We start from the raw sequence: 20,112 nt of genomic DNA, 5'->3' as shown, positions 1-20,112 counted from the left end.
TGGTTTCCTAATGTAACTCATCCACAACATCCCACTGCTTACATCTAGTTTCCTAGTTTAACTCATCCACAACATACCACTGGTTACATCTAGGTTTCCTAATGTAACTCATCCACATCATACCATTGGTTACATCTGGTTTCCTGGTGTAACTCATCCACAACATACCACTGGTTACATCTAGTTTCCTAATGTAACTCATCCACAACATACCACTGGTTACATCTAGTTTCCTAATGTAACTCATCCACAACATACCACTGGTTACATCTAGTTTCCTAATGTAACTCATCCACATCATACCACTGGTTACATCTGGTTTCCTAATGTAACTCATCCACATCATACCATTGGTTACATCTGGTTTCCTGGTGTAATTCATCCACATCATACCACTGGTTACATCTAGTTTCCTAATGTAACTCATCCACATCATACCACTGGTTACATCTGGTTTCCTAATGTAACTCATCCACATCATACCACTGGTTACATCTAGTTTCCTAGTGTAACTCATCCACAACATACCACTGGTTACATCTAGTTTCCTAGTGTAACTCATCCACATCATACCACTGGTTACATCTAGTTTCCTAATGTAACTCATCCACATCATACCACTGGTAACATCTAGTTTCCTAGTGTAACTCATCCACAACATACCACTGGTTACATCTGGTTTCCTAATGTAACTCATCCACAACATACCACTGGTTACATCTAGTTTCCTAATGTAACTCATCCACATCATACCATTGGTAACATCTGGTTTCCTAGTGTAACTCATCCACAACATACCACTGGTTACATCTGGTTTCCTAATGTAACTCATCCACAACATACCACTGGTTACATCTAGTTTCCTAGTGTAACTCATCCACATCATACCACTGGTTACATCTAGTTTCCTAATGTAACTCATCCACATCATACCACTAGTTACATCTGGTTTCCTAGTGTAACTCATCCACAACATACCACTGGTTACATCTAGTTTCCTAATGTAATTCATCCACAACATACCACTGGTAACATCTAGTTTCCTAGTGTAACTCATCCACAACATACCACTGGTTACATCTGGTTTCCTAATGTAACTCATCCACAACATACCACTAGTTACATCTAGTTTTCTAATGTAACTCATCCACATCATACCATTGGTTACATCTGGTTTCCTGGTGTAATTCATCCACATCATACCACTGGTTACATCTAGTTTCCTAATGTAACTCATCCACATCATACCACTGGTTACATCTGGTTTCCTAATGTAACTCATCCACATCATACCACTGGTAACATCTAGTTTCCTAGTGTAACTCATCCACATCATACCACTGGTTACATCTAGTTTCCTAATGTAACTCATCCACATCATACCACTGGTAACATCTAGTTTCCTAGTGTAACTCATCCACAACATACCACTGGTTACATCTGGTTTCCTAATGTAACTCATCCACAACATACCACTGGTTACATCTAGTTTCCTAATGTAACTCATCCACATCATACCATTGGTAACATCTGGTTTCCTAGTGTAACTCATCCACAACATACCACTGGTTACATCTGGTTTCCTAATGTAACTCATCCACAACATACCACTGGTTACATCTAGTTTCCTAGTGTAACTCATCCACATCATACCACTGGTTACATCTAGTTTCCTAATGTAACTCATCCACATCATACCACTAGTTACATCTGGTTTCCTAGTGTAACTCATCCACAACATACCACTGGTTACATCTAGTTTCCTAATGTAATTCATCCACAACATACCACTGGTAACATCTAGTTTCCTAGTGTAACTCATCCACAACATACCACTGGTTACATCTGGTTTCCTAATGTAACTCATCCACAACATACCACTAGTTACATCTAGTTTCCTAATGTAACTCATCCAGATCATACCATTGGTAACATCTGGTTTCCTAGTGTAACTCATCCACATCATACCACTGGTTACATCTAGTTTCCTAATGTAACTCATCCACAACATACCACTAGTTACATCTAGTTTCCTAATGTAACTCATCCACATCATACCATTGGTAACATCTGGTTTCCTAGTGTAACTCATCCACATCATACCACTGGTTACATCTAGTTTCCTAATGTAACTCATCCACATCATACCATTGGTTACATCTGGTTTCCTGGTGTAATTCATCCACAACATACCACTAGTTACATCTAGTTTCTTAATGTAACTCATCCACAACATACCACTGGTTACATCTAGTTTCCTAGTGTAACTCATCCACAACATACCACTGGTTACATCTGGTTTCCTAATGTAACTCATCCACAACATACCACTGGTTACATCTAGTTTCCTAATGTAACTCATCCACAACATACCACTGGTTACATCTAGTTTCCTAATGTAACTCATCCACAACATACCACTGGTTACATCTAGTTTCCTAGTTTAACTCATCCACAACATACCACTAGTTACATCTAGTTTCCTAATGTAACTCATCCACAACATACCACTGGTTACATCTAGTTTCCTAATGTAACTCATCCACAACATGCCACTGATTACATCTAGTTTCATAATGTAACTCATCCACAACATACCACTGGTTACATCTAGTTTCCTAATGTAACTCATCCACATCATACCACTGGTTACATCTAGTTTCCTAGTGTAACTCATCCACAACATACCACTGGTTACATCTAGTTTCCTAGTGTAACTCATCTACATCATACCATCGTAGTTAATTTACAATGAAATATATTTTTCGTAATGTTCTTTATTTACATGGTTCAAGTGTCCTTAGTCAAACTAAAACAATATTAAATGTCACGTGTGGACAGTTCCAGTTCGCCTCTCGGAGCTTTTTGAGGAATCAATGATTTACCGACTACATCACGGAGTTCGATTTTTCAGGCTGTAAGTTCAAGTTATAAACACGCTATTAAAGCCCTCAACTCAAATGAGAACCAAGGAATGTCTGGTGACAACCAGCATGGATGTATTTTACTTACTTTACGCTAGATAGAGAACCGTACTCTCAGGTCTCCTTAAGAACCATCGGGTCAGATATTATCGAGAACTACACTTGCAGGTTTTGTTGAGAACCATCGGGTCAAGTCTCGTCGAGAACTATACAGGCAGATTAAAAAACCATTGGGTCAGATCATATAGAGAACCGTCGTGTCGGCTCTTTCGATACATTTTGTGCGTATTTCAGTATTTCAAATCTATATGTTTACATGTCTTGGTGTCTTTTCATAGCGTGTCTCTTTCACTATTTCACTCAGTAACAAAACAGTAGAAAAGGAGAAACTTGTTATTCGTCACAAAATCATGTTTACATATTTTATAAAAGTAGCTACTTATCGTTCCTACGGATTGCTACAAACAACAACGAACAACGAGCCACTGTTTGTTTGTTTTTGAATTTCGCACAAAGCTACTCGAGGGCCATCTGTGCTAGCCGTCCCTAATTTAGCAGCGTAACACTAGAGGGAAGGCAGCTAGTCATCACCACCCACCGCCAACTCTTGGGCTACTCTTTTACCAGCAAATAGTGGGATTGACTGTAACAGTATAACGCCCCCACGGCTGAAAGGGCGAGCATGTTTGGCGCGACGGGGGTGCGAACCCGCGACCCTCAGGTTACGAGGTCGCACGCCTTAACACGCTTGGCCATGCCGGGCCGAACGAGCCACTACATAAATTTTAAAATGTGAAAATACCTTTCATTTATTAATCATCAGAGAAACGACCAGGATATCAAAGAGCTTAGTATTATAATTAAGGGAACATTTCATCCGTCACTGTGAGACTACTGGAGTAACGGACATTTTGTGTCTTGAAACGAGATCTTGTACCAAGTAAGAGTCGGTACGTGTTTAATTGGTCTAGTTAAACCTGGGTTATTAATAACAGAAAACACAAAACTTAGATTCAACATCACAAACAAACATATAATTAGTGCACAAACAGTTAGACAGTATTCAAATAATTCTTCTTATCCGGCCAACTGGAAAACACTCGTAATCATCTATAGTTTCCAGGAAATATTTACTTAAAATGGCGGAGAGAAAAAAAAGTTATTCACAGCATCACTAGGGTTAGATTCCGAGTGTTAAGGGCCTTAAACAGTGATCATAAACAACTATTTACGTCATTAAAGTTAGATTCCAAGAGCGAAGGACTTCATATAGTGACGAGAGTTGGATTCCATGAGATATAAGTTCTATATTACAGATGATAACCCAGGAACAACTAGCATGTCTATAACATTAGGTTATGACAGTTATGTACTCCAGAAGGTGTTTAGCTAGAGTCATTAAATAAACATTCTACAGAACCTCTATACTTGATGAATAGTGTATTATTAGAATACTGAACAGAGACTGCAGTTGCTTTTGGGAAATAGTGTATTATTACATCAATGGATAGTGACTGTAGTTGTTATTGGTAAATAGTGTATTATTACAACAATGGGTAGTGACTGTAGTTGTTTTTAGTAAATAGTGTATTATTACAACAATGGATAGTGACTGTAGTTGTTATTAGTAAATAATGTATTATTACAACAATGGGTAGTGACTGTAGTTGTTATTGGTAAATGGTGTATTATTACATCAATGGATAGTGACTGTAGTTGTTTTTAGTAAATGGTGTATTATTACAACAATGGATAGTGACTGTAGTTGTTATTGGTAAATTGTGTATTATTACAACATTGGGTAGTGACTGTAGTTGTTTTTGGTAAATAGTGTATTATTACAACAATGGATAGTGACTGTAGTTGTTTTTGGTAAATAGTGTATTATTACAACAATGGATAGTGACTGTAGTTGTTATTGGTAAATAGTGTATTATTACAACATTGGGTAGTGACTGTAGTTGTTTTTGGTAAATAGTGTATTATTACAACAATGGGTAATGACTGTAGTTGTTTTTGGTAAATGGTGTATTATTACGACAATGGATAGTTACTGTAGTTGTTTTTGGTAAATAGTATATTATTACAACAATGGGTAGTGACTGTAGTTGTTTTTGGTAAATGGTGTATTATTACAACAATGGATAGTGACTGTAGTTGTTATTGGTAAATAGTGTATTATTACAACATTGGGTAGTGACTCTAGTTGTTTTCGGTAAATAGTGTATTATTACAACAATGGATAGTGACTGTAGTTGTTTTTGGTAAATGGTGTATTATTACAACAATGGATAGTGACTGTAGTTGTTATTGGTAAATAGTGTATTATTACAACATTGGGTAGTGACTGTAGTTGTTTTTGGTAAATAGTGTATTATTACAACAATGGGTAGTGACTGTAGTTGTTATTGGTAAATAGTGTATTATTACAACAATGGGTAGTGACTGTAGTTGTTTTTGGTAAATGGTGTATTATTACAACAATGGATAGTGACTGTAGTTGTTTTTGGTAAATGGTGTATTATTACAACAATGGATAGTGACTGTAGTTGTTATTGGTAAATAGTGTATTATTACAACAATGGGTAGTGACTGTAGTTGTTTTTGGTAAATAGTGTATTATTACAACAATGGATAGTGACTGTAGTTGTTATTAGTAAATAATGTATTATTACAACAATGGGTAGTGACTGTAGTTGTTTTTGGTAAATGGTGTATTATTACAACAATGGATAGTGACTGTAGTTGTTTGTGGTAAATAGTGTATTATTACAACAATGGATAGTTACTGTAGTTGTTTTTGGTAAATAGTGTATTATTACAATAATGGATAGTTACTGTAGTTGTTATTGGTAAATAGTGTATTATTACAACAATGGGTAGTGACTGTAGTTGTTATTGGTAAAGAGTGTATTATTACAACATTGTGGAATGACTCTAGTTGTTTTTGGTAAATAGTGTATTATTACAACAATGGATAGTGACTGTAGTTGTTATTGGTAAATAGTGTATTATTACAACAATGGATAGTGACTGTAGTTGTTTTTGGTAAATGGTGTATTATTACAACAATGGATAGTGACTGTAGTTGTTATTGGTAAAGAGTGTATTATTACAACAATGGGTAGTGACTGTAGTTGTTTTTGGTAAATGGTGTATTATTACAATAATGGATAGTGACTCTAGTTGTTTTTGGTAAATGGTGTATTATTACGACAATGGATAGTGACTGTAGTTGTTATTGGTAAAGAGTGTGTTATTACAACAATGGGTAGTGACTGTAGTTGTTTTTGGTAAATGGTGTATTATTACAACAATGGATAGTGACTATAGTTGTTATTGGTAAATAGTGTATTATTACAACAATGGGTAGTGACTGTAGTTGTTTTTGGTAAATGGTGTATTATTACAACAATGGATAGTTACTGTAGTTGTTTTTGGTAAATGGTGTATTATTACAACAATGGATAGTGACTGTAGTTGTTATTGGTAAATAGTGTATTATTACAACAATGGGTAGTGACTGTAGTTGTTTTTGGTAAATAGTGTATTATTACAACAATGGATAGTGACTGTAGTTGTTATTAGTAAATAATGTATTATTACAACAATGGATAGTGACTGTAGTTGTTTTTGGTAAATGGTGTATTATTACAACAATGGATAGTGACTGTAGTTGTTTGTGGTAAATAGTGTATTATTACAACAATGGATAGTTACTGTAGTTGTTTTTGGTAAATAGTGTATTATTACAACAATGGATAGTTACTGTAGTTGTTATTGGTAAATAGTGTATTATTACAACAATGGGTAGTGACTGTAGTTGTTATTGGTAAAGAGTGTATTATTACAACATTGTGGAATGACTCTAGTTGTTTTTGGTAAATAGTGTATTATTACAACAATGGATAGTGACTGTAGTTGTTATTGGTAAATAGTGTATTATTACAACAATGGATAGTGACTGTAGTTGTTTTTGGTAAATGGTGTATTATTACAACAATGGATAGTGACTGTAGTTGTTATTGGTAAATAGTGTATTATTACAACAATGGGTAGTGACTGTAGTTGTTTTTGGTAAATGGTGTATTATTACAATAATGGATAGTGACTCTAGTTGTTTTTGGTAAATGGTGTATTATTACGACAATGGATAGTGACTGTAGTTGTTATTGGTAAAGAGTGTGTTATTACAACAATGGGTAGTGACTGTAGTTGTTTTTGGTAAATGGTGTATTATTACAACAATGGATAGTGACTATAGTTGTTATTGGTAAATAGTGTATTATTACAACAATGGGTAGTGACTGTAGTTGTTTTTGGTAAATGGTGTATTATTACAACAATGGATAGTTACTGTAGTTGTTTTTTGGTAAATGGTGTATTATTACAACAATGGATAGTGACTGTAGTTGTTATTGGTAAATAGTGTATTATTACAACAATGGGTAGTGACTGTAGTTGTTTTTGGTAAATAGTGTATTATTACAACAATGGATAGTGACTGTAGTTGTTATTAGTAAATAATGTATTATTACAACAATGGATAGTTACTGTAGTTGTTTTTGGTAAATGGTGTATTATTACAACAATGGATAGTGACTGTAGTTGTTATTGGTAAATAGTGTATTATTACAACAATGGGTAGTGACTGTAGTTGTTTTGGTAAATAGTGTATTATTACAACAATGGATAGTGACTGTAGTTGTTATTAGTAAATAATGTATTATTACAACAATGGGTAGTGACTGTAGTTGTTTTTGGTAAATGGTGTATTATTACAACAATGGATAGTGACTGTAGTTGTTTGTGGTAAATAGTGTATTATTACAACAATGGATAGTTACTGTAGTTGTTTTTGGTAAATAGTGTATTATTACAACAATGGGTAGTGACTGTAGTTGTTATTGGTAAAGAGTGTATTATTACAACATTGTGGAATGACTCTAGTTGTTTTTGGTAAATAGTGTGTTATTACAACAATGGATAGTGACTGTAGTTGTTATTGGTAAATAGTGTATTATTACAACAATGGATAGTGACTGTAGTTGTTTTTGGTAAATGGTGTATTATTACAACAATGGGTAGTGACTGTAGTTGTTATTGGTAAAGAGTGTATTATTACAACAATGGGTAGTGACTGTAGTTGTTTTTGGTAAATGGTGTATTATTACAATAATGGATAGTGACTATAGTTGTTATTGGTAAATAGTGTATTAGTACAACAATGGGTAGTGACTGTAGTTGTTTTTGGTAAATGGTGTATTATTACAACAATGGATAGTTACTGTAGTTGTTTTTGGTAAATGGTGTATTATTACAACAATGGATAGTTACTGTAGTTGTTTTTGGTAAATAGTGTATTATTACAACAATGGATAGTTACTGTAGTTGTTATTGGTAAATAGTGTATTATTACAACAATGGGTAGTGACTGTAGTTGTTATTGGTAAAGAGTGTATTATTACAACATTGTGGAATGACTCTAGTTGTTTTTGGTAAATAGTGTGTTATTACAACAATGGATAGTGACTGTAGTTGTTATTGGTAAATAGTGTATTATTACAACAATGGATAGTGACTGTAGTTGTTTTTGGTAAATGGTGTATTATTACAACAATGGATAGTGACTGTAGTTGTTATTGGTAAAGAGTGTGTTATTACAACAATGGGTAGTGACTGTAGTTGTTTTTGGTAAATGGTGTATTATTACAACAATGGATAGTGACTATAGTTGTTATTGGTAAATAGTGTATTAGTACAACAATGGGTAGTGACTGTAGTTGTTTTTGGTAAATGGTGTATTATTACAACAATGGATAGTTACTGTAGTTGTTTTTGGTAAATGGTGTATTATTACAACAATGGATAGTGACTGTAGTTGTTATTGGTAAATAGTGTATTATTACAACAATGGGTAGTGACTGTAGTTGTTTTTGGTAAATAGTGTATTATTACAACAATGGATAGTGACTGTAGTTGTTATTAGTAAATAATGTATTATTACAACAATGGGTAGTGACTGTAGTTGTTTTTGGTAAATGGTGTATTATTACAACAATGGATAGTGACTGTAGTTGTTTGTGGTAAATAGTGTATTATTACAACAATGGATAGTTACTGTAGTTGTTTTTGGTAAATAGTGTATTATTACAACAATGGATAGTTACTGTAGTTGTTATTGGTAAATAGTGTATTATTACAACAATGGGTAGTGACTGTAGTTGTTATTGGTAAAGAGTGTATTATTACAACATTGTGGAATGACTCTAGTTGTTTTTGGTAAATAGTGTATTATTACAACAATGGATAGTGACTGTAGTTGTTATTGGTAAATAGTGTATTATTACAACAATGGATAGTGACTGTAGCTGTTTTTGGTAAATGGTGTATTATTACAACAATGGATAGTGACTGTAGTTGTTATTGGTAAATAGTGTATTATTACAACAATGGGTAGTGACTGTAGTTATTTTTGGTAAATGGTGTATTATTACAACAATGGATAGTGACTCTAGTTGTTTTTGGTAAATGGTGTATTATTACGACAATGGATAGTGACTGTAGTTGTTATTGGTAAAGAGTGTGTTATTACAACAATGGGTAGTGACTGTAGTTGTTATTGGTAAAGAGTGTGTTATTACAACAATGGGTAGTGACTGTAGTTGTTTTTGGTAAATGGTGTATTATTACAACAATGGATAGTGATTATAGTTGTTTTTGGTAAATGGTGTATTATTACAACAATGGATAGTGACTGTAGTTGTTATTGGTAAATAGTGTATTATTACAACAATGGGTAGTGACTGTAGTTGTTTTTGGTAAATAGTGTATTATTACAACAATGGATAGTGACTGTAGTTGTTATTAGTAAATAATGTATTATTACAACAATGGGTAGTGACTGTAGTTGTTTTTGGTAAATGGTGTATTATTACAACAATGGATAGTGACTGTAGTTGTTTGTGGTAAATAGTGTATTATTACAACAATGGATAGTTACTGTAGTTGTTTTTGGTAAATAGTGTATTATTACAACAATGGATAGTTACTGTAGTTGTTATTGGTAAATAGTGTATTATTACAACAATGGGTAGTGACTGTAGTTGTTATTGGTAAAGAGTGTATTATTACAACATTGTGGAATGACTCTAGTTGTTTTTGGTAAATAGTGTATTATTACAACAATGGGTAGTGACTGTAGTTGTTTTTGGTAAATGGTGTATTATTACAACAATGGATAGTTACTGTAGTTGTTTTTGGTAAATGGTGTATTATTACAACAATGGATAGTGACTGTAGTTGTTATTGGTAAATAGTGTATTATTACAACAATGGGTAGTGACTGTAGTTGTTTTTGGTAAATAGTGTATTATTACAACAATGGATAGTGACTGTAGTTCTTATTAGTAAATAATGTATTATTACAACAATGGGTAGTGACTGTAGTTGTTTTTGGTAAATGGTGTATTATTACAACAATGGATAGTGACTGTAGTTGTTTGTGGTAAATAGTGTATTATTACAACAATGGATAGTTACTGTAGTTGTTTTTGGTAAATAGTGTATTATTACAACAATGGATAGTTACTGTAGTTGTTATTGGTAAATAGTGTATTATTACAACAATGGGTTGTGACTGTAGTTGTTATTGGTAAAGAGTGTATTATTACAACATTGTGGAATGACTCTAGTTGTTTTTGGTAAATAGTGTATTATTACAACAATGGATAGTGACTGTAGTTGTTATTGGTAAATAGTGTATTATTACAACAATGGATAGTGACTGTAGTTGTTTTTGGTAAATGGTGTATTATTACAACAATGGATAGTGACTGTAGTTGTTTTTGGTAAATGGTGTATTATTACAACAATGGGTAGTGACTGTAGTTGTTTTTGGTAAATGGTGTATTATTACAATAATGGATAGTGACTCTAGTTGTTTTTGGTAAATGGTGTATTATTACGACAATGGATAGTGACTGTAGTTGTTATTGGTAAAGAGTGTGTTATTACAACAATGGGTAGTGACTGTAGTTGTTTTTGGTAAATGGTGTATTATTACAACAATGGATAGTGACTATAGTTGTTTTTGGTAAATAGTGTATTATTACATCAATGGGTAGTGACTGTAGTTGTTTTTGGTAAATAGTGTATTATTACATCAATGGGTAGTGACTGTAGTTGTTATTGGTAAATGGTGTATTATTACGACAATGGATAGTGACTGTAGTTGTTATTGGTAAAGAGTGTGTTATTACAACAATGGGTAGTGACTGTAGTTGTTATTGGTAAATAGTGTATTATTACATCAATGGATAGTGACTCCAGTTGTTTTTGGTAAATAGTGTATTATTACATCAATGGATAGTGACTATAGTTGTTTTTGGTAAATAGTGTATTATTACATCAATGGATAGTGACTCCAGTTGTTTTTGGTAAATAGTGTATTATTACATCAATGGGTAGTGACTGTAGTTGTTATTGGTAAATGGTGTATTATTACGACAATGGATAGTGACTGTAGTTGTTATTGGTAAAGAGTGTGTTATTACAACAATGGGTAGTGACTGTAGTTGTTATTGGTAAATAGTGTATTATTACAACAATGGGTAGTGACTGTAGTTGTTTTTGGTAAATGGTGTATTATTACAACAATGGATAGTGACTGTAGTTGTTATTAGTAAATAATGTATTATTACAACAATGGGTAGTGACTGTAGTTGTTTTTGGTAAATGGTGTATTATTACAACAATGGATAGTGACTGTAGTTGTTTGTGGTAAATAGTGTATTATTACAACAATGGATAGTTACTGTAGTTGTTTTTGGTAAATAGTGTATTATTACAACAATGGATAGTTACTGTAGTTGTTATTGGTAAATAGTGTATTATTACAACAATGGGTAGTGACTGTAGTTGTTATTGGTAAAGAGTGTATTATTACAACATTGTGGAATGACTCTAGTTGTTTTTGGTAAATAGTGTATTATTACAACAATGGGTAGTGACTGTAGTTGTTTTTGGTAAATGGTGTATTATTACAACAATGGATAGTTACTGTAGTTGTTTTGGTAAATGGTGTATTATTACAACAATGGATAGTGACTGTAGTTGTTATTGGTAAATAGTGTATTATTACAACAATGTGTAGTGACTGTAGTTGTTTTTGGTAAATAGTGTATTATTACAACAATGGATAGTGACTGTAGTTGTTATTAGTAAATAATGTATTATTACAACAATGGGTAGTGACTGTAGTTGTTTTTGGTAAATGGTGTATTATTACAACAATGGATAGTGACTGTAGTTGTTTGTGGTAAATAGTGTATTATTACAACAATGGATAGTTACTGTAGTTGTTTTTGGTAAATAGTGTATTATTACAACAATGGATAGTTACTGTAGTTGTTATTGGTAAATAGTGTATTATTACAACAATGGGTAGTGACTGTAGTTGTTATTGGTAAAGAGTGTATTATTACAACATTGTGGAATGACTCTAGTTGTTTTGGTAAATAGTGTATTATTACAACAATGGATAGTGACTGTAGTTGTTATTGGTAAATAGTGTATTATTACAACAATGGATAGTGACTGTAGTTGTTTTTGGTAAATGGTGTATTATTACAACAATGGATAGTGACTGTAGTTGTTTTTGGTAAATGGTGTATTATTACAACAATGGGTAGTGACTGTAGTTGTTTTTGGTAAATGGTGTATTATTACAATAATGGATAGTGACTCTAGTTGTTTTTGGTAAATGGTGTATTATTACGACAATGGATAGTGACTGTAGTTGTTATTGGTAAAGAGTGTGTTATTACAACAATGGGTAGTGACTGTAGTTGTTTTTGGTAAATGGTGTATTATTACAACAATGGATAGTGACTATAGTTGTTTTTGGTAAATAGTGTATTATTACATCAATGGGTAGTGACTGTAGTTGTTTTTGGTAAATAGTGTATTATTACATCAATGGGTAGTGACTGTAGTTGTTATTGGTAAATGGTGTATTATTACGACAATGGATAGTGACTGTAGTTGTTATTGGTAAAGAGTGTGTTATTACAACAATGGGTAGTGACTGTAGTTGTTATTGGTAAATAGTGTATTATTACATCAATGGATAGTGACTCCAGTTGTTTTTGGTAAATAGTGTATTATTACATCAATGGATAGTGACTATAGTTGTTTTTGGTAAATAGTGTATTATTACATCAATGGATAGTGACTCCAGTTGTTTTGGTAAATAGTGTATTATTACACATCAATGGGTAGTGACTGTAGTTGTTATTGGTAAATGGTGTATTATTACGACAATGGATAGTGACTGTAGTTGTTATTGGTAAAGAGTGTGTTATTACAACAATGGGTAGTGACTGTAGTTGTTATTGGTAAATAGTGTATTATTACAACAATGGGTAGTGACTGTAGTTGTTTTTGGTAAATGGTGTATTATTACAACAATGGATAGTGACTGTAGTTGTTATTGGTAAAGAGTGTATTATTACAACAATGGGTAGTGACTGTAGTTGTTTTTGGTAAATGGTGTATTATTACAACAATGGATAGTGACTGTAATTGTTTTAGGTAAATGGTGTATTATTACAACAATGGGTAGTGACTGTAGTTGTTTTTGGTAAATGGTGTATTATTACAACAATGGATAGTGACTGTAGTTGTTTTTGGTAAATGGTGTATTATTACAACAATGGATAGTGACTGTAGTTGTTATTGGTAAAGAGTGTATTATTACAACAATGGGTAGTGACCGTAGTTGTTTTGGTAAATGGTGTATTATTACAACAATGGATAGTGACTGTAATTGTTTTTGGTAAATGGTGTATTATTACAACAATGGGTAGTGACTGTAGTTGTTTTTGGTAAATGGTGTATTATTACAACAATGGATAGTGACTGTAGTTGTTTTTGGTAAATGGTGTATTATTACAACAATGGATAGTGACTGTAGTTGTTATTGGTAAAGAGTGTATTATTACAACAATGGGTAGTGACTGTAGTTGTTTTTGGTAAATGGTGTATTATTACATCAATGGATAGTGACTCCAGTTGTTTTTGGTAAATGGTGTATTATTACAACAATGGATAGTGACTGTAGTTGTTATTGGTAAAGAGTGTATTATTACAACAATGGGTAGTGACTGTAGTTGTTTTTGGTAAATGGTGTATTATTACATCAATGGATAGTGACTCCAGTTGTTTTTGGTAAATAGTGTATTATTACATCAATGGATAGTGACTATAGTTGTTTTTGGTAAATAGTGTATTATTACATCAATGGATAGTGACTCCAGTTGTTTTTGGTAAATAATGTATTATTACATCAATGGGAAGTGACTGTAGTTGTTATTGGTAAATGGTGTATTATTACGACAATGGATAGTGACTGTAGTTGTTATTGGTAAAGAGTGTATTATTACAACAATGGGTAGTGACTGTAGTTGTTATTGGTAAATAGTGTATTATTACAACAATGGGTAGTGACTGTAGTTGTTATTGGTAAATAGTGTATTATTACAACATTGGGTAGTGACTGTAGTTGTTTTTGGTAAATGGTGTATTATTACAACAATGGATAGTGACTGTAGTTGTTATTGGTAAAGAGTGTATTATTACAACAATGGGTAGTGACTGTAGTTGTTTTTGGTAAATGGTGTATTATTACAACAATGGATAGTGACTGTAATTGTTTTTGGTAAATGGTGTATTATTACAACAATGGATAGTGACTGTAGTTGTTATTGGTAAAGAGTGTATTATTACCACAATGGGTAGTGACTGTAGTTGATTTTGGTAAATGGTGTATTATTACAACAATGGATAGTGACTGTAGTTGTTATTGGTAAATAGTGTATTATTACAACATTGGGTAGTGAGTCTAGTTGTTGTTGGTAAATAGTGTATTATTACAACAATGGATAGTTACTGTAGTTGTTTTTGGTAAATAGTGTATTATTACAACATTGGGTAGTGACTGTAGTTGTTATTGGTAAATAGTGTATTATTACAACAATGGATAGTAACTGTAGTTGTTTGTGGTAAATAGTGTATTATTACAACAATGGATAGTTACTGTAGTTGTTATTGGTAAATAGTGTATTATTACAACATTGGGTACTGACTCCAGTTGTTTTTGGTAAATAGTGTATTATTACAACAATGGATAGTGACTGTAGTTGTTATTGGTAAATAGTGTATTATTACAACATTGGGTACTGACTCCAGTTGTTTTTGGTAAATAGTGTATTATTACAACAATGGATAGTTACTGTAGTTGTTTTTGGTAAATAGTGTATTATTACAACAATGGATAGTGACTGTAATTGTTTTTGGTAAATGGTGTATTATTACAACAATGGGTAGTGACTGTAGTTGTTTTTGGTAAATAGTGTATTATTACAACAATGGATAGTGACTGTAGTTGTTATTGGTAAATAGTGTTTTATTACAACATTGGGTAGTGACTCTAGTTGTTTTTGGTAAATAGTGTATTATTACAACAATGGATAGTGACTGTAGTTGTTATTGGTAAATAGTGTATTATTACAACAATGGGTAGTGACTGTAGTTGTTTTTGGTAAATAGTGTATTATTACAACAATGGAGAGTGACTGTAGTTGTTATTGGTAAATAGTGTTTTATTACAACATTGGGTAGTGACTCTAGTTGTTTTTGGTAAATAGTGTATTATTACAACAATGGAGAGTGACTGTAGTTGTTATTGGTAAATAGTGTTTTATTACAACATTGGGTAGTGACTCTAGTTGTTTTTGGTAAATAGTGTATTATTACAACAATGGATAGTGACTGTAGTTGTTATTGGTAAATAGTGTATTATTACAACAATGGGTAGTGACTGTAGTTGTTTTTGGTAAATAGTGTATTATTACAACAATGCATAGTGACTGTAGTTGTTATTGGTAAATAGTGTATTATTACAACAATGGGTAGTGACTCGAGTTGTTTTTGGTAAATAGTGTATTATTACAACAATGGGTAGTGACTGTACTTGTTTTTGGTAAATAGTGTATTATTACAACAATGGATAGTTACTGTAGTTGTTTTTAGTATATATTGTTATTGTTGTGATTTGTCACGTGTATTAATAATATCAGTTTTATTGTTGTGTATTTTTCGGGTTACCTTGTACACTACATGGTGACATAACTATCATCTAGTCATTAAATCAATGTGTCATTGTTGTACAAGTCATCACATAAGTCCTGGTAACTGTTACGTCACTAGATACCTAACCACCCGTAAGATTTATTATCGTGTTACTTTATAGATAACTTATGGACAGTAATGGTTTGCATATGTTTGAATTTATTGAAAGGAGAACATTTTATTATTGCTATTCATAAGGACTTATGTAAATATGACCGAGGGAGTGATGCTTTTTAGTTTGTCAATACCCAGCCATATGAATAAGATATACTCCTTGAGAATTATGCAAGACGTCTTATGATATAAGCTAAGTGGCAGCTGTAATTAGTTCTATGACGCCGAATTGAACATTGCGAACAAACAAGGTCTTAAAATACGATATATAACTTGTGTTCAATTAATTTTCGAAGCAAAGAAAGATTTCAAATTAAGGAAAGTCTCGCTAATGAAAGTAGTGGACCTGAATATTCTCAATGTTGAACATATACACCAGGAACTATGGTTAACAAGCAGATTATTGAAAAATGTTTAGAAAATGGAAATTTAAATACAATCTACTGATAATAATATTGTATTATTATTATATTGTATATTATATTATATTTACTGTTTATTTGAACTGGACAATGCTCATGTCAAAGATGCTAATGTTTTGAAGCAAAATTAGCAGATTGAGGGTTAGATTAATGTACTGATAAATAATCAGATAATGAGGCCATTCATCGTGACATACCAGTTTGTGAGATATGAAGGAGACGAAAAGCCAAATCTTTGTAGCTTTTACAGATATATGATTTGGATAAATATAAGAGGGAATGACTAGTTTTAATTAAAGTTTTTCACTAGGTGGTGGCCCAGCATGGCCAGGTGGATTAAGGCGTTCGACTCGTAATCTGAGGGTCGCGGGTTCGAATCCCTGTCGCACCAAACATTTGGAGTCGTTATAATGTAACGATGAATCCCACTATTAATTGGTAAAAGAGTAGCCCAAGAGTTGGCGGTAGGTGGTGATGACTACCTGCTAAATTAAGGACGGCTAGCGCAGATAGCCCTCGCGTAGCTTTGCGCGAAATTCAAAACAAATAAACAAACACTAGGTGGTTGGTTGGTTTTTGAATTTTGCGCAAAGATACACGAGGACTATCTGCGCTAGCCGTCCCCAACTGAGCAGTGTAAGACTAGAGGGAAGGCAGCTACTCATCACCACCGACCGCCAACTCTTGGAGTACTCTATTTATCAACGAATAGTGGAATTGACCGTCAGATTATAACGCCCCCCACGACTGAGTGGGCGAGCATGTTTGGTGCGACGGGAACTCACTAGGTGATTGGCAAGTTTTGAAATTACTTTTTCTGGAGAAGTGGTCACTTTTTAAAATGTTTCCTAGGTAACCAGTCAATTTAAATCCTAATGTGTGGTCAGTTTTGAAGGTCTTTCTATGGGCGAGTTTGAACATTAGAAACGATTGGATCGCTAGCAACTCAGTTTATTTTGACAAAACAAAAATATCATAAAAAAGTAAATAGGTTTTACCAGCATAAGTTTTAAAGTCATAACTGGGATACTCAACAACAGCACGAGGTTGTCAGGTACGTCCACTGGGATTAGATTTCAATTCTGAAATGTTTATTATTGTTATAATACGGTGTTTAAACGAATGTTACACTCACTCTGCTGTTCTCCACGTGGATGGGTCTTAAATGAGGGTCAAACAACAATATCGATGGATCAATATCTACAGGTGACTGTCGACGACCCATGTTACACAAACTCCACTCTGGATTCAGAAGTCCCCAATAGGTAGGCCCTAGATAGAAAGAATTATACATAACAGAGATCCATATAGCTAATAATTCAATATGGATTAAAAAAAATACCACTAGGTAGGCCATAGATAGAAAGAGTTACATATTATCTACAAATCACATTACATAAACTCTATTATGGATTTAGAAAAATCCGCTCTGGATTAAGAAAATCTTGGTAGATAGGCCCTATATAGAAATAAAGTTCGTGTGTAAGTGACGACCCACGTCACCCAAGCTTCACTTTGAATTCAAAAGATCCCAGAAAGTTGCTCCAAGATAAAATAAACGAATTATAACTTTATTCAAAGAACATTTTGATCGGTGAGTTTATTTTGAATTTTGCGCAAATCTACACGAAGGCTATCTGAGCTAGTCATCCATAATTTAGCAGTATAAGAAAGCAGCTAGTCACCACCACCCACCGCCAACTCTTGGACTACTCTTCCACCAACTAATAGTTGGATTGACAATCACTATATACGCCCCAACGGCTGAAAGGGCAAGCATGTTTAGTTTGGTGTGACGAGAATTCGAACCCCCGACCCTTGGATTACAAGGCGAGTGCCTTAACCACCTGGCCATGTCGAGCCGATCATTAAGCGAGGAAATGTTTCTCATGTAATTTCTTATTCTATCAAACTTCAATATATGATCACGTGTTCGATGTAATTGTGTTAAAGAAAAACTCCACGTGACCGTTTTCGAGAATATTTTATTTTTCCTCGTGATCTCTTAAAAAACGTTATATTGTTGTATTTCTTCAGGAACATTTCACAAACAAACGTAAAATATCGTGACGTTAAAAACAAACAAGAGAGAAAACAGAATAATCACAAAATGAGAATTTTTTTATAACCCGTACACTTACGACTTACGAAGATATTTGTTCCGATAAACCCTCAACTTATCGGTTTGTTTGGTAATACACACATATATCTCAAGGCAATAGCTTTCGTTTGTTTGTTTGTTTTCGAATTTCGCACAAAGCTACTCGAGGGCTATCTGTGCTAGCCGTCCCTAATTTAGCAGCGTAAGACTAGAGGGAAGGCAGCTAGTCATCACCACCCACCGCCAACTCTTGGGCTACTCTTTTACCAACGAATAGTGGGATTGACCGTCACATTATAACGCCCCCACGGCTGAAAGGGCGAGTATGTTTGGTGTGACGGGGATTCGAACCCGAGACCTCCCCAGATTATGAGTCGCACGCCTCAATCCACCTGGCCATGCCGGGCCACAGAGGAAAGAAAATAAGCGAGCAGCACCTGCCGCCACTAGTGCTTTGTCAGCCTTTGAACCGAATATCGGGATTGACTGTCATTTTAATAACTTTCATTCACAGTTTTAAGTAAGTGCAGAGGCGAGTTGAAGCAATCGTGACGTGAATGTTGGACCTCAGAAAACGCAGCCCTAGGCGATAGTCACGACTCCACGTCTGCCTTTAAACCAAGTTTCAAGAAAGAACGTTTTGTCCTATAAAACGGAACAAACGTGTCTGGAAAACAAAACTTCCTTGGTATAGAATATCCAAGACAAAAATGAGCCTTTATAAAAATTGTATTTTTTCTTTTGGCGAAAGTTTCTTTCTTTAATGCGTGTAAATCTAAGAAACTATCGATTTGTAATACGTTCTGTCCAAAACCAAGCAAATTTTCTTCTCAAACGTGTATGATAGCACTCGACGTCTATGGTATTAAATAAGCAACGGAAATGAACTTCCATATTCATGTTCTTCAAACGTCTGCGCACATCTGATGAACTTCCATATTCATGTTCTTCAAACGTCTGCGCACATCTGATGAACTTCCATATTCATGTTCTTCAAACGTCTGCGCATATCTGATGTTTCATTTGTTTCTCCGCTTTTGAAACTCATGTGAGTGTTTTATTATTCCGCAGAGACAGATTAATTTACAGACATATACGAATGTGTAATAGTAAAAACGGAACTGCGCATGGCTAGAACGCAAACGATCCCGTTTGACGAGTTAGTAAACATTTTAAAAACTGTATTACTCGGGGGAAAAGAAAGATCTTTGATCATAGGATAACGACAGTTTCACGTGACATTCTTCACGTTCGAGACAGGCGCTCTTGTTAAATTTTGGTAAATAAACTGCGAGGATTTTTCCCATTTTTCTGTAAGACGTAACCAGTTAATTAAAGAAATATGTTAAGAGCTTGCGAG

General features: G+C 33.6%; 1 protein-coding gene across 1 annotated transcript in view; it reads right to left on the bottom strand.

Annotated features, from left to right (window-relative positions):
- Positions 1–17,609: 17,609 nt before the first annotated feature.
- Positions 17,610–20,112, bottom strand: part of LOC143228012 (putative carbonic anhydrase-like protein 2) — an 83,819-nt gene continuing 81,316 nt past the window's right edge. Inside the window, exon 3 of the mRNA XM_076459358.1 lies at positions 17,610–17,923. Within this exon, the coding sequence (XP_076315473.1) occupies positions 17,766–17,923 (158 nt within the window). The 3' untranslated portion in view covers positions 17,610–17,765. The remainder of the gene's footprint in view (positions 17,924–20,112) is intronic.

Source organism: Tachypleus tridentatus, chromosome 10, assembly GCF_004210375.1.
Source record: "Tachypleus tridentatus isolate NWPU-2018 chromosome 10, ASM421037v1, whole genome shotgun sequence".
NCBI classification, from domain to species: Eukaryota; Metazoa; Arthropoda; class Merostomata; order Xiphosura; family Limulidae; genus Tachypleus; species Tachypleus tridentatus.
The sequence above is the reverse complement of the archived record's forward strand: the minus strand, read 5'-3'. Positions and strand labels throughout refer to the sequence as shown.